Genomic DNA, 15538 nt, shown 5'->3' with positions numbered 1-15538 from the left:
TTCCCCTTCTCCTCCTCCTTCTCCTCCTTCTTCTTCTTTGAGACAAGGTCTCTTTATCTAATCCTGGCCATCCTGGAATGTGCTATGTAAACCAGGCTTTCCTTGAACTCAACAAAGATCCACCTGCCTCTGCCTTTCGAGTACTGAGATTAAAAATGTGTAGCGCCATGCTCAAACCCTTCCCTTTTATTTCTTTCTTTTCCTTTCTTGCTTCCTTTCTTTCTTTGAGATAGGATCTCACTATGGCTGATCTGGAACTTGATACATAGAACAGGTTGCCCCTGAATTCAGAGATCCACCTGTCTCAGCTTCCCAAGTGCTGGAATTACAGTCATGCACCAGCATACCTGACAACATTTTCAGTCATTACATACATACACTGACAATATCTTCAACAATATCTTCAGGCTTATGGAGTCTAAAAGACTTATTGCTTTACCCTTTATGGACAGTTTACAGGCCCCTGTTTTAGACCTGAAACCTTATTCTATGTACTAAATGGGCTGATTTCACATCCTTCTGGGTTTCTCAAACAGGGTTGAGAGGACTAATGATGGACAAAGCACTTCTCCAGTGCACAGGAAAGTAATTACATATGGAAAACCCAGCGACCAGTCCACCAGGGGAGACGTAAGAGGACAACGGAGGCAGATGGAGAGAAGAGAGGAAGAAGAGAAAAGGAAGAAACAGGAACAAAAGCAAAGGCCCGGGGCTGGGTTGCAGCTCTGCTCTGAGCACTTGCTGAGTAGGTGTGAGGCCTGGGGCTTGCTTGTCAGTGCTGGACTTTGGTGGTGGGGCTGGGGGAGGCAAAAACAGAAGGTTCTTTTTATCAGGTGTGGGGGAGCCTGTCAATCACAGCTGTCAATCAAGTGAGAAGCTGCAGAACTAAAGAGGATTTCTAGTTCAAGGGCAACCTGTGCTACATAGGCAGACCTTCTCTAAAAAAAAAAAAAAAAAAAGAAAGAAAACAACAACCAAGAAAGGAAGAAAAAATAAAAGAGTTAAAAAAAAACCCTAACCAAACAAACAAAAAAAAACTCCAAACAAACAAACAAAACAAAACAAAAAGAACACATAAACAAACAAAACAGTGAAAACACACTCTGTGCAATGCTGACAAAGCTCAGTGTTAGGCAAAGAATTCCATGACATCCAACAGAGTACACGTTAGTGCAAGAAAGTGCAAGAGGCACTGTTATCGTATCTAGGAAATGCATGCTACAGTCCGATTGTCCTTAGCATCAGTAATTAGGAATGACACCAGTGGGGGCCATGCTTCAGCAAAGCAACAGTCACTGAAATATGCTGGTTGAAGCAATCCATTAACCACAAAAGCATCCTGGAAACAATATATTCATTACGTGACTTCACAGTCTTCCCCTGTCAGATACCAACTGTGTAATACCCTTCCTCTGCTTTTACAGCATTGGTGAAAAACACAAATGGAGTGACTATGTCAACTATAAATCTAGTCACACAAACAGCTATTCTCATCAGCCAAACAGAATCATTCTGAAAAATTAATAAATACCTTAACTTCCCGAAGGTTCATGCATTCTTCCCAGGAGTAAAACTTTCTTTTCATTCTGAAAGAGAGGAAAAAGAAATAGCATGCTTATCCATAGGCCTCAGCCTATGAAATTTTCACGTCATTTCTTAAAAATGTCTTTATTCAGGGTGAGGGAGGTGGCTTAGTGTTAAAGAGTATTGCGTGCTCTTGCAGAGAAGCCGCACTCAGCGATATGGTTACCCACAGAGCCAGCACCCACAACCGGCAGCTCAAACTGCCTGCAACTCCAGCTCCAGGAGATCTAATGTTCTTTTCTGGCCTCTGTGGTGTACACACACACAAATAAAAATAAATATTAATTTTTTATTCTGAATCTAACCAATGTTGGTTTCAATTTTTATAAAATGTTATACTATCTTTTAAAAAAACAATCTCATTTTAAAACCTGGTATGTCAGTCAAGTGTAAGTCACTAAAGTTCTCAGCAGCAGTGGGAACCTGATGTGCTGCTTGGTTTTTTGTCAACTTGACACAAATCTAGATATATCTGGGAAGGATTCTCAACTGAGACAATGTCCCGATCAGACCGGCCTGCAGTAGGTCTATGGAATACTGTTTTGATTAGTGATTGAGGCTAGTGGGCCCAGCTCACTGTCGGCACTGCCATCCCTGAGCAGCTGGTCCTGGATTGTACAAAAACATAGGCTGAGTTTAGCAATCGACAAGGAGCAAGCCAGTAAGAAGCACTCCTCCATAGCCTCTGCATCAGCTTCTGCCTCCAGGTTCCTGCCCCGATTTCCCTCTGGTCTGGAGCATGACCAGAGAGCTGGAAGGAGAAATAAAGCCTCTTTTCACCAAGCTGCTTTTGGTCATGGTGTTTATCACAGCAACAAAAACCCTAACCAGGAACTTGGTGCAGTGCAAAGAGCCAGGACTAGCATCTGACTGTACTACTAACTAACTAATTTGGCCTGAAGGAAGCCTACGCAAGTTTATTCTATGTCGGCCAGTGCTGACCAATAGAACTTGGAGATTTTTGGTGATAGTATTGTAACCATAGTTATGATGTTACAGGCTGAGGCAAACAGTAGTTCTTAGACTCGGGGAAGGAGTTGGGTTATAAAAAGAAAAGGAAAAGGAGGAAGAAGAAGAAGAAGAAGAGGAGGAAGAGGAGGAGGAACAGCAGCAGCAGGAGGAGGAGCAGCAGGAGGAGGAGCAGCAGCAGGAGGAGGAGCAGGAGGAGGAGGAGGAGCAAGAGGAGGAAGAGAAGCAGGAGGAGGAGGAGGAAGAGAGGGAGATGATGAAGGTGGAAGGGAAAGTTCCTGGGAGAGTTAGGAGTGGATATAACCAAGATACACTGTACATATGTATAAAATTTTCAAAGAATTAATTAAAAATTTTTTTTAAAAAACTCAAAAACTAAGCATTTGAAACTTGGCTAGGATACCACAGGAACTATATTTTAATTTCAATGCAGATGCCAGATATGGAATCTCACTATTTTCAGTAATTGAAGGGGATGCCTATGTCCAGTGGTCAAATAGGTGGCAGTTTAGGAAGTCTCAGGAAGTGTGGCCTTGCTAGAGAAAGTATGCCGATGGGCAGTGGGGGTGGGGCTTCAAGGTTTCAAAGACTCACCCCATTTGAAGTGAGTGGGCTCTGTTTTCTGTTTGTGGTTCGAGAGGTGAGCTCTCAGCTGCTGGTCTACTCCTCTGTGGCCTGCTACCTCAGCCCTACCACTACAGAAGTGAAGAACTGGCTCTATGTAGCTAGGCATGTGCATTAGGGCCTATCACAAGATCAGGGCAGAAAGATATTAGGTAAGTTCAAGATACCGAAAGGTGAAGACTGCAACCAAGAGGCAAGAGGGCAGTGGTAAGAGAGAGACAGAGATGGAGAAACAAGATAAGGCTGCAGCAACCTGAAGGCCTCAGAACTGATGCTTGTTGCTAAGAGGATGACACTGAACAAAAGTGATGTCACGCTGGACTCTCCCAGGCTTTGGTACAGGAAGTTCATTTAGAAAGTGATTCCAGGAAGCCAGGGCAAAGGGTAGCAAAACCAGGGGAAAGGTGAAAGATTAAATATAAGACACATGACTGAGCTGAGACCAAGACAAGAGACCAGGTCTCAGCTCTGCTGTGGACACTGAAGTTAGCTGAGACAAGGAGCTTGTCTCAGCTAGGGTCACTATTGCTGTGATGAAACACCATGACCAAAACCAAGATGGGTTTATTGACTTATACCTCCATATCCATAGTCATTCACTGACGGAAGTCAGGACAGGAACTCAAACAGGGTGAGAACCTTGAGGCAGGAGCTGATGCAGAGGCTATGGAAGTCTGATACTGGCTAACTCAGACTGCTTTCTTATAGAACCCAGCACCACCACCAGCCCAGGGATGGTACCACCCACAAAGGGCTTGGCCCTCCCTCACGAAGCACTCATTAAGAAAATGCTTTATATCAGGATGATGAGCATTTGCAGCTCTGATTGGTCACACATGAGTGTGATGGAAAGCAGGCTCTTGCGTGCAGGTGCTGGCTTGTGGGTAAGGCTGTCCTATGACTCCTGCAGATGGAGAGTGATGGCCATGGCATGCGGGAGGAAGTGGGGCTCCTGGAGCAAGTGTCAAAGCTTTATAGATCCACTGTGCTAACCTTCATGTTAGCAAAAGCTAAATTTTGTGTTTTGTTTTTTTAATAGGGCTGATTTCATTGGTGGGATTGGTCACTGACATGGTTTGCCAGCTAGTCCCCTCTCCGTGGCTGCAGCCACATCTCAGCACTGGGGACCTAACATGCTTGAGATATCTACCACATCACACTTAGGGTTTCTTCAGTAACTATTTAATAATGCCATACATTTTTATAAGGTTAGATTGTTTGTTTGAAACATCTGTTTACATTCCAAATTCCAATAAACTTGTATTGGTATTGGTAAAAAAAAAAAAAAAAAAAAAAAAAAAAAAAGAAAATGCTTTATAGGCCTGCCTACAATCTGACCTTGTAGAGAGTCTTAATTGAGGTTCCCTCTTCTCAGATGACCTTTAGCTTGTGTCAGGTTGACATAAAACTATCCAGCACAAGGCTACAAAGAAGCAGGAGGACAGAATGTTTGTCACTGGTGGTTTTAATCGACCGCCTTTTCAGTTTGGTATGAACAGTGAAATGACTAGAAGCCAAGAGACTTATAGAGGATCTGGTAGTGAGACGGCAACTGGCAATAGGTTGAAAGTGGGGTTCTAGTGAGAATGAAGTAGGTAGACCAGATGGATTTTTAGTACAATTGACAGGACTAGATGAATGAAGCTGAGGCATAGGTGTGAGCAAAGTCAAGAGAACTCAGGCTCTGAGGTGTCTGGAGGCAGGGAAATGGAATTAGAAGGAGTACTTCAGACCTATAGTCCAGTTCTTGGGAGGTAAGGCAGAGAGTTGTGGATTCAAAGCCAGCCTAGACTACACAGCAAGACTGCCTCATAGAAACAAAACCGAACAAAGATAAGAGAGGATAAACACATTGGGAATAAAACGGAATGTATACTGGATGTAGGTTCAGTTCAAGGAATAATTTTTAAATGGTTCCAGGACTTAGTGGAGATGGTAAGAAGGCATAGGTGGCCCAGCAGGCAGACTGCAACATGGTCACCAAAGACCACTGTCTCCCGATATTATAATCATGTATATCCTTCGTCCTTCAATAACTTGCTTCTAGCTAGTAGCGGTACATCATTCTGAGAGAAAGTCACCTCAATGATTGGTTGATAAGAACAAAAAGATATGTAAAAAGAGTAAAAAGATGGAGGATAGACTTCGTTCTTAAACAAAATATATTATGCCAGGTGATGGTGGCACATGCCTTTAATCTTAGCACTCGGGAGACAGAGGCAGGTAGATCTCTGAGTTCAAGACTAGCCTAGGTTACACAATGAGTTCCAGAACAGCCAGAGGGCCACACAGAGAAACTCTGTCTTGAAACAAACAAAACCAACCAACAAACCAACCAACCTGTTTGTTTATTTAGTGTATATATGGATGACAGTGTGCTATGTGTGCCATGTGTGTGTAGGTGACCACAGAAGCCAGAAGAGAGTGTAACACCTTGGAATTGGAATTATAGGTTGTTGGGAGTGGTGACTGAACTCCAGTCCTCTGTAAGAGTAGCGGGCATTCTTAACCTCTGGGCCATCTCTCAGCTCCTATTGCTTTCCTACTGCCTATATCTCAGTGAAGATAATTATTGCTGGACAATAATCAGCAGACAATGAAGCCCCTCAGTTCAACAATGCTAAGGATCTAACTGCCACCTAAAGTTACATGAGTGGGCTTGGAAGTAGACCCTTTCCCTGTCCAGCTGTCACTAATACTATAGTTTTGAGCAACACTTGGACTGCAGCCTCAGAAGAGCTCCTGGACCAGATAACTCGGCTAAGTTGTGCTGGCCCACAGAGACTGAGATACAATGTATGCATGTTGTTCTAAACCACGAGCCTGGAGTTAACTGCTATGTAGCCACAGGTAAGTAATGCAATGGTCTGAACTGTGGCTACAAGGACTAAGTACAAGAGAACACAAGACAGCAGATACCAGATAATCACACATTTCCTCTCCTGGAAAATGAAGTTTATTAACTTCATCCCTCCCTTACCAGAAGTCTTATGGCTTCTTTATAATGTTAGAATCATTGCCTGATTCTTCTTCATGCCTCCCATTCACTCCCCCTTAGAAACATTTCAAAGACAGGGAATGGACAGGACAGAGTTGGAATCACCTTGATAGGTAGAGCTGACTGTGAATTTGCAAGAGTCAAGTATAAACTTACTTTTTAATGGCAATCAGTTCTCCAGACTCGATGCTTCTCCCCAGCAGGACAGAACCATAGGTCCCATCCCCAAGCTGCTTGATTGTTGTGTATCTATTCATGGTGCGCCTGCTCTGTTGGGACACTCATCTCAGGGCCGAGGTGGTTCCGTCCTGCAATGGTAGCAGGCCTCCCCAGACTGTAACCAGATTTTTCGATGGCAGCACCAGCACAAGGTGTTCAACAGAACGTGATTGTCTCCCAAATACATATTTTCAAAGATCAGTCTTCTGCCTGCGGGAAAGCATGGATGGTTAGGACAACTGCTGGTGAACATTTTGAATTTGTGTATTTTTGCAGTCTTAAACAATGCTCACTGAACTGTAACCACCAGACTGCCATGTACTCGTTTAAGTAAAGTTTTACTGGGATAAAGCATGTTTACACTTGCTGGTTATCTCTATCCACAATAGCAGAACTGAGTATTTCTGAGTACTGGATAGCCTAGAGTGTTTATGCTCTGGCCTCACAGAAAAAGCTGTCAACTCCTGGCCTACATATTCTCTTTCAAATACAAACACGTGTCTTTATAAAGCTAGAGATAGCATGCTTGGAAAGCAATGCAACGAGTGCTCTCCAACTCAGGGCTTGTCTGGAAAAGCTGTGTAACTATGGTGTACGAGGGCTGCTGAACGAAGAGCAGCCATGCTAAGTGTGTGCTCTGCACATCAGCTACAATCAGCAGTGTAAACAAACATAGAAAAGCCAGAGGAAGCCATATCACACTGCAGAAAGAAAGCTGACATGCGAATCACGGGCTATGTGTAGCTAAGTAGCATCAGCTCTGGTTTTTTTTTTTTTCTCTTTTAGATGATCAGACAAGGAACGAATCACTCAAGGCCTACACATATGATATGTAGCAACTACCCACCGTTGTAGGGTTTTTTTGAAAATAATAAGTCCTTGATATTTTTAAAATTTATGTAATTGAGAGTCATTCAGTCTACCTATAATAAAGAAGCTTTGTAATCCATGCGGCTGCAATGTTCTCAGGCAAACATTCATAACATAATAAAAATAATAAAGGTGTACTGTGAGTGCTAAATAAAGATTCAAATGATAGAAACTGATTGAAGGATGTGACTTTCTGCACATAACTTTTGACTACACAGCTCCCCCTTCCAAATGAATTCCAGTCAATGAATGCATAAGAAAGAGGGAAAGAAGGAATGGACTGTTAAAGTCAATGCCACAGTAGGACTTGCAGGAGGCGAGGCCCGCTGACATGAAAAAGCAGTGGATGGGTCAAACAGGACATTTGCATAATCTCAAAGTATATTGGTTGACTTCTAGGAAAGAGTTAACTATATAGGAAGAGATCCAGGAAAAACAACAACAACAACAACAACAATCCAAATGCCCTGGTAGCGGCACAGTCAAGAGTGAGAACCAGGTGGATCTCTGTGAGTTAGAGGCCAGTCAGGTATACACAGGAAGTTCCAGGCCAGAAAGGGCTATGCAATGAGACCCTGTCTCACAACAAAACAAAACAAAACAAAACAAAACAAAACAAACAAAACAAACCCTTCAAATATCCTTGTGTAAACGGTGAGCTCAACCTCCTCACCAAGGACATGTGATTTATAAATTCCAGGTGTGATGCAATGAGAAAGACACAACATCAAGTCAGTGCCTTAAAATGGAGATTACCGTATTCTCTTAAACGTGCAGAATTGCAGGAAGCCCAATCACCAGGAAACAGCACACAGAACCGAAACAAGGGGTACACTACTTTCTATGAACAACTGGCCAGTACTATTCGAAAGTATCATTAGCATCATAAAAGACAAGAGCAGACAGAGAAACTATCAGGTTAGCAGCGACTAAAGAGCTAGGACAACTAAATTCGACAAGGGATCCAAGACAGGAGCCTTAGAAAAGGACGGCAGTGAAGACTTGATGAAATGCAACCACAGTCTGTGGTTTAGTTGTAACACTGTTACACTCAACAGCTCTATGGTTACTTAGAAGGAGGTGCTAGGTGCCGTTTCTAACACTACACTACTGCTTGTAAACAATCTGTGTCTAAGCTCCAAACTGAAAGGCAACAATAAAAAATAAGCCTAGGCATGTTCTTGTGAAAGCTGTGCATGACTTGAGTATCCTTGAGAACTATAGGGCAATCCTGGCTTCCCTACTCTTTCATACAACTGAGAGAGTGACAGGGCCAAGTTCGGCCTCCTCATGCTTAGCTCATTCCTTCCCCCTGGAGGGGCATGTGGTTTCTTCTTGACCTTCAGGAACAGATTACCCACTACTTCTTTGTGTTATTCTTTACAGTGATGTATCCTACCGTCGATCATAAATATTCATAGAGCACATAAATTTTAATACATATTTATAAATATAGGTCCTTCTTTCAAAGGAGGGCTCAGCTGCGTTAGGAATGAGGGAGGGAGGGAGGTGGCGTTTCAAGTAGGCACAGGGTACCAGGTGTTTGGAGGGAATGTGGGTGGGGTTAGTTGGCTTGGCTTCCAGATGGGTCAATTCCAATTGTGCTCAGGAGGCAATAAGAAGAGTGTTTAAAGAAACTGAGTCATGAAGGAAAGCTGGGTATCTTGTATGACAAAAAGGAACACTAGCAACACAGGAGCAGTGATGGAAGCATAGGGATGGAGGAGAGAAAGTGAGTAACTTAAAGCATAAGTGCAGTGTTGTTCTGGAGGACCTCAGATACCTTCGTGTATATGTGTGCACGTGTGCATGCGTGTGTGTGTATACATGTGTGTGTGCATGTGTGTTTGTGTGGTGTGTGTATGTGTGTATGTGTATGTATATATGTGCGTTGTGTAGATGTATGTTTGTGTGGCATGTTCATGTATTTCTTTGTATTTGTGTGCATGTGTGTGCTTGTATGTGTATGCAGGTGTGTGCTAGTATGTGTGTGCAGGTGTGTGCTTGTATGTGTGTGCAGGTGTGTGCTTGTATGTGTATGCAGGTGTGTGCTTGTATGTGTGTACAAGTGCGTGTGTGGTGTGTTCCTATGAGCACAGATGTACTGACCTGCACATGCACATATGAAGACCAGAGATCAACTTGGGCTTTCATCCTCTATCGCTCTCTACCTTCTTTGAGACAGGGTCTCTCACTAAGCCTGGAGCCCAGTGTTTTGGCTAGACTGACTAAGCAGTGAGCCTCCAGGATCCATTTGTTTCTGCAGCTCTCCCTCCATAGCACTAGGACTCAGCTTTATGTATGCCCAGGCTTTTATATGGATCCAAATGCAAGTCTTCACGCTTGCACAGCTGACACTTTACTACACTGAGCCGGTATCTCCTCAGCTGTCAGATCCCATGTTTCTAAGTATAGGCTTTGACTGGATTCTATGCTGTAGAAAAAATGAAGAAGGAAAGAAATGCTATATAAAAAGTCATTATCCAGTCAATGGATACCAGATAAATGGAAGCAAATTAGACAAATATTGTATATGTCTTAAATTTATTGAACTTGATGCCTATGTTGTGGCTCAGTATACCACTTGTGTTATTGGAAAAATGCACCCAGAAAGATCTAGTGACAAAGGACAAGGATAATATGATTTAAGCTGTGTATAGGGTTATGTCCTGATAAAGCCACTATAAGTTGAAGATGTGAGTGGAAAATGTATTTGGTATTCCAAATGCCACCCCTCGGCTTAGCCTCCCCTCCCACACTGAAAGCACAGCTGGACCCCCGCTATCGAGGATTAAATAATTTAGCACCTATACACACAGGTGTGTATTTTTTGTAGCCATGATGGATGTAAACAAAAACTCAGCATAACGCCAGCAATGTCTTCTGTAAGATCAGCTATTCGGCCCCTGATGGCACGGTGGGCCTGAGGAGCTGTGGCTTGGTGTCACCACTCAACATCAAGAGAGGATGGTACCACATAACCCAAGGCTGGGAAAGATCAAACTGAGAATTCAAACTACAGTTTCTATGGAATGCATGTCACTATGGGGCCCAGTCTAAAGCTGAAGCCCTGTAACTGAGCCACTGTAAAGGTGAGCACCGTCAGGATTCTGTGTGTCTGCCTGCATATGCAGGTCTGAGGCAAACAGGAAAAAACGTTAGTGGGGAAAATCAGGGCAAGGGGTGTGCTGTGTTCTGAGCTGTGTCCTTCACCCCACTCCCATTCCTAACTACAAATTTTAACTACCAACGTGACTGTATTTGGAAATCAAGCCTAGAAAGGTGACTGGGTTAAAAATGAGATTCAAAGGGTAGGCTCCTGCCATGTGAAGGCCATCTGTGTGCAATCTCCAGATTAGGAAAAGGTCTCTCACCTGCAGAAATCCAAATCCATTAGAACGTCGACCCTAAGGCTTCCTAATCCCCAGAGCTGGGAGAAATAAACACCCGTGGCTGAAGGCAGTCAACCTTCCGCAGCGGTGGTCTGAGCAAGTGGAGGTAGGGACAGGGTACTCCTGTAGCCTGTCTGCACATCTGGCATTACTACAGCTTAAAAAGCTTACTTACTACAGTTTAAAAGCTTCTACTCAAAATAGTAGAGGGAGTGGGTCTTTTTAAAAGGCACATAAATCACATTGAACAGTTTACCTTCATTTAAAAAATACAAATGTGCATTTACCTAACGGGACCTTCCCAGACCTCCATCATTCAACAGGGTTCTTCCGCACACGATCATGGACTGTTTGCAGCCAGGACCTGCTTCAGCCTGACACGAGGAGCATCTGGCCGCTGCCCAGGAGCCTGCAGCAGTGTTGAATCTCTTCACCACATTCACCCTGATCGAGTTTAAATGAGTGTACGTCCTGCGGCATGTGCAATTTCTTTTGTAGTGTCTTAAAAGACTCCCAAGCCACCGCTGTATGTCATCTTCCAGAAACCAACCAACCAACCAAAACAACTGACTGGAACTATGATTTGTCAAGAATCACCTAATGAACTACATCATTTGTTTTTAAATCTTATTATTATTTTGTGTCTTTGTGTGCGTTATGTTCATGAAAGGGCATGACATGCGGGGGGGGGGGCAGGTGTGTCATGGCATGAGTGTGGAGGGCAGAGGACAACTTTGTGGAGTCAGTTCTGTTCTTCCACCTTTATGTGGGCTCTGGGGATCAAAGTCAGGTCACCAGGCTTGTGTTGCAAGAGCCTTTAGCTGTTGAGCCATCCTACCAGGCCCATTTATTTGTTTTGTTTGCTTGTTTGTTTGTTTTGGTTACATCAGTTTTGCTCCTTAAATAGTGATAAGCTGTTGCTTTTAAAATTAGGGACCCGCCATGACCAGGCTGCTTTCTTTTTCTAGTTCATTAGATAGTTTTCTTCCTGTCTAACCAACCTTGCATATTGCTATTTGAGCTAATCTCGATATATTTAGTGTTCTGGAGAAAATATGTCATGAAAGTGTGTATGCACATAAAGTTAATAATCAACTGTCACTCAGCTCTCTGCAGCCTAACTGCACGGCTCCTCACAGGACCCAGCTTCCAGCCTTAATTATCTCCGGCATTCACGTCTGGATCCTCTCACACTCTTCCACCTCCTTGATGAACTGTGTTGACTAAAGCTTAATAAGGACTATATTACAGTGGCGTGTGGGCGCCCCGCTTTCCTTCTTGCCATGGCCTTATCCTAGCAATTAGTTAACAAAAGCTTTGCTTTGCAGCTAATGCACCACTATTTCCTTCTCCACTTACACTGGATAATTGTAACAACGCTTTCCTGGATTATTAAGAAAACTTCTTATGAATGAAGCACTTTACTGAAATTAAGATGCACTGAATCACTTAACACACAATTTCCCTAACAATTCCCTCTTGTTGTAATTTGTCATTATAATCAGGAAAGGAAAATCAAGTATTTAGGCAAGATCTGACTGTCACTGTGTCATGGCAGCAGCTTTGTGTGCTGTATGTCAAGTGATTACTCAGTGACTTCACGGCAGGTAAGACTAGTGCTTCTTCATGTGCTGATGTCAGGTACAACTGTAGTCACTTTGCTGAGAGGCTAAACATGTAAACTTGGGGAGTTAGTTCATTAAGCGTAAGGAAAGTATTTTCCCTTGAAACAACTCACAGTTGACACACATAAGGAAAATGTAGTATCTGCTATGACAGAGAACATGGCAGAGAGCAGGCAACTCTGGGAGTGAGAAGAGGTGACAAGTTTCTGAGATAAGGCAGTCCTAGGATGCTGAAGGATAAACGAGACTTACACAGAAGGGGAGAAAGGGATACATATAGAGAAAACTACACACATACAAAAGCTGGGTAGGAATAATACTTTGCTGTGTTTAGAAGGAAAGAAAGCCTATGGACCTACTGGCTGAACTTTAGAATTACCTGGGGAGCCTCTAACATCCTGATACATGGCCACTCCTAGGGGGCAGGCTGCGTGGGAAGCAGCTTTGATCATTTTGAAAGCTCTCCAGGGAGGACTGGGATGCATGGGAGGCAAGGGCTGTGGAGGCAAACAGCACCTCAGAGTGGGGCCCATTTGTATATCATATAGGAGTTTTAATCTTTATCCTGCAGAGAGAAACCTCCAGAGTCTTGCAGAGAAACAGGAGAGGAAGAATCCTCTGGAGACTAGTTGTTAGAGCAGAAAAGGCAAAGGCAGAGAAACTAGCGGGGCCACTGTCACAGCTGAGGAACTTAGGACAGACTCCCAGACAAAGGCAGTTGACCTGACTTCATCAGAAACAGGGGCAGACACAGGTTGGGATGTGGAATGTGTGATTATGTCATTTGGGCAATGGAAAAATGTTTTTTACAAGTTTACTACCTGGGGTACTGAATGAAAACTCTACAGAACACCTCTCATCTGATGATGTAGCTCAGTGCTACAGCATGTGCCTACTTGCACAAGGCCTGGGTTTGATGTTTACAGAATTGCAAACCAACCAACCAACCAACCAGCCAGCCAACCAACTGACAAAACCCAGCAAAACCATCCCTAAAACAGAACAACCATTGAACCCCCAGCACGAATACTAGGCAATTACAAATAGCTCTCCAAGTTCCCCCTTCCTCAGGGCATGCATTAGCAGAGCCTTATTTAGAAACATAATGCTCAAACCAAGTGGAGGTACTTCGAGATTTCATGGCATTTCATTCACAGAAAACACAGCAGGAACAGTGTTCGCTGGGCTGGGCAACATGGCAGCACTAGGCTGAGAGCAAGCTGAGCTGCTGTTCATGTCTAGATGCCAAACTTTACAGAGACATTCAGGAACATGGCGAGGGCCCTTGATGAGAGCACAGAATGCTGGAGATGAAGGAGGTCGAGGAGTTTCCAAGTATGCAAAGTGATATTAGAGAAAAGATTAGTTTTACTATGTATAGCTCCTGAGATTAGGACCACTCAGCTCAGGGAGCCACTTTCTTCTCTACAATTATTTTCCACTCTGACAAAAAATAAGGGAGGGGCTGGAGAGATGGCTCAGTGGTTAAGAGCACTGACTGTTCTTCCAGAGGACCCTGGTTCAGTTTCCAGCAACCACAACTTACAACTATCTGTAACTCCAAGATCTGACAACCTCACACAGACATACATGCAAAAACATGTCAATGTGCATAAAATAAAAATACATTATTTTTTAAAAAGTGGGGTTAGTCAGGCAAGCAGTCAACCAAAAATCAACTCTATGCATACACAAGCAAGAAAAGGTAAAATATATCTGAAATCAGTATTGTTCAGTTATTATTTTTGTGGTTCAAATATGATAGACTCATGTCCTAAGTTGAAGCCAGACAACGGATGCTTTGCTGCTCTGGGACACAACATATGATGGACAGTGATAAGAACAAAGGACGCTCTGCCGGTGCCACCAAGCCCACTCCACAGCGACATTAGCTTACAGACCCTGGTTTAATTCCAAACCAGCAGATCCAGGCCTTGATGCCTCCTGCTCTAATCCTAGGCATAAATTAGAACCCAGCAAAGACACAGCACTTCCTACTAAAACTATTTAGAGATGGGGCTATGGCACCAGCATGCGATACCGCAAGGGACGTGAGTGGGTGAGGGCAGAGGAGGGCTGTACAGAGCAGTAAGACGGTGACAGGGAAGCAGCCTGAGTTTCTGTTTTGAGCATGGTTGTATAAAGCTGCACTAGTCAGAACACGTGGAGTCCTCTGTAACTGGGAGACATTTACAAAGATCAGAATCTCATCTGTTAGGATAAACTGAAAGCTGCAGGCTCAGCCCTGTCTGCCATTAGCAGGGCTACTGTACACTCCCTGAACATATCTGCCTTTGGTTTCTTGCTGGATGACCTAATAAATGCCCTTGATACTATTCTATCAAGAAGAGCTAAAAGAAACCCAGATACCGCAGCTGAAGGGTACACTGACAGGCATGTGATGAACTGTCTTTCATTATCAGCACATGTACTGGGGAACAATGTTTGGCACAAATACCTTAAGAGGAGAAATGATATATTTTATTTAGTTTATAGTTTCAGATGTTTCAGCCCATGGTTGGTTGGCTTGGTTGTTTTTGGACTGTGGGAAAACAGAACACTGTGACAAAAAAGGATTGGTTATCAGGCTTGTCCAACCTCTGACACTGTGAAACAACAGTGTTTATGAAGCTCACACCCAACAAACGCACAATCATGTTACAAAACAAACAAAACAAAACAATCTCCTAATGTTTTAAGTTTATGATTTATGTTGAGATATATTTGTTGTTATCCTCTGCCATGTATCCTTTAGCCAGAGGATGAACATGCTCGTTGAGAGCAAAGCTGTGCTCATGGCTGACAGGACGTAGAAAGAGACTCAATGGGCCTGGGACAAGATATGTCCTAGAGGACACACCCTCAGTGATCTACTTCCTCCAACTAGGATCAACCCCCAGTCTTCCTGGGTCTCCATGGCAGGAGATTAGGTGGTGGCTTGAGTTGAAAACCTTCTCCACAGTTCCCCATGGAGGACCCCAAAGAAGAAAGATAGTCCATGGTCTTAAAATGTTTATTCTCATGGCAGAAAATGGATGAAACTATGCCCTAAAGGAGGAACTAAGGTGGGAGGAGTAAGGCGAGGAAGAGGAGGAGAAGGCAGAGGAGGAGCTAGGGGAGAGAGAACGAGAGAGAAAGAGAGAGAGAGAAAGAGAGAGAGAGAGAGAGGGAGAGGGAGAGGGAGAGGGAGAGGGAGAGGGAGAGGGGAGAGGGGAGAGGAGAGGAGGAGAGGAGAGGAGGAGAGGAGAGGGGAAGGG

At 43.7% G+C, this 15538-nt stretch overlaps 1 protein-coding gene across 4 annotated transcripts in view; it reads right to left on the bottom strand.

Moving 5' to 3' along the window:
* Ick (intestinal cell kinase) overlaps positions 1 to 15538 on the bottom strand; it is a 61015-nt gene that overhangs the window by 30340 nt on the left and 15137 nt on the right. For all 4 annotated transcript variants that reach the window (XM_028773576.1, XM_028773579.1, XM_028773580.1 and 1 more), the window contains exons 2-3: positions 6332 to 6604; positions 1532 to 1586 (exon numbers count right to left, since the gene is read on the bottom strand). In XM_028773576.1, coding sequence (XP_028629409.1) covers positions 1532 to 1586; positions 6332 to 6432 — 156 coding nt within the window. In that variant the 5' untranslated portion in view covers positions 6433 to 6604. The remainder of the gene's footprint in view (positions 1 to 1531; positions 1587 to 6331; positions 6605 to 15538) is intronic.

Source organism: Grammomys surdaster, unplaced genomic scaffold (genome assembly GCF_004785775.1).
Source record: "Grammomys surdaster isolate TR1022 unplaced genomic scaffold, NIH_TR_1.0 231, whole genome shotgun sequence".
NCBI lineage: Eukaryota > Metazoa > Chordata > Mammalia > Rodentia > Muridae > Grammomys > Grammomys surdaster.
The sequence above is the reverse complement of the archived record's forward strand: the minus strand, read 5'-3'. Positions and strand labels throughout refer to the sequence as shown.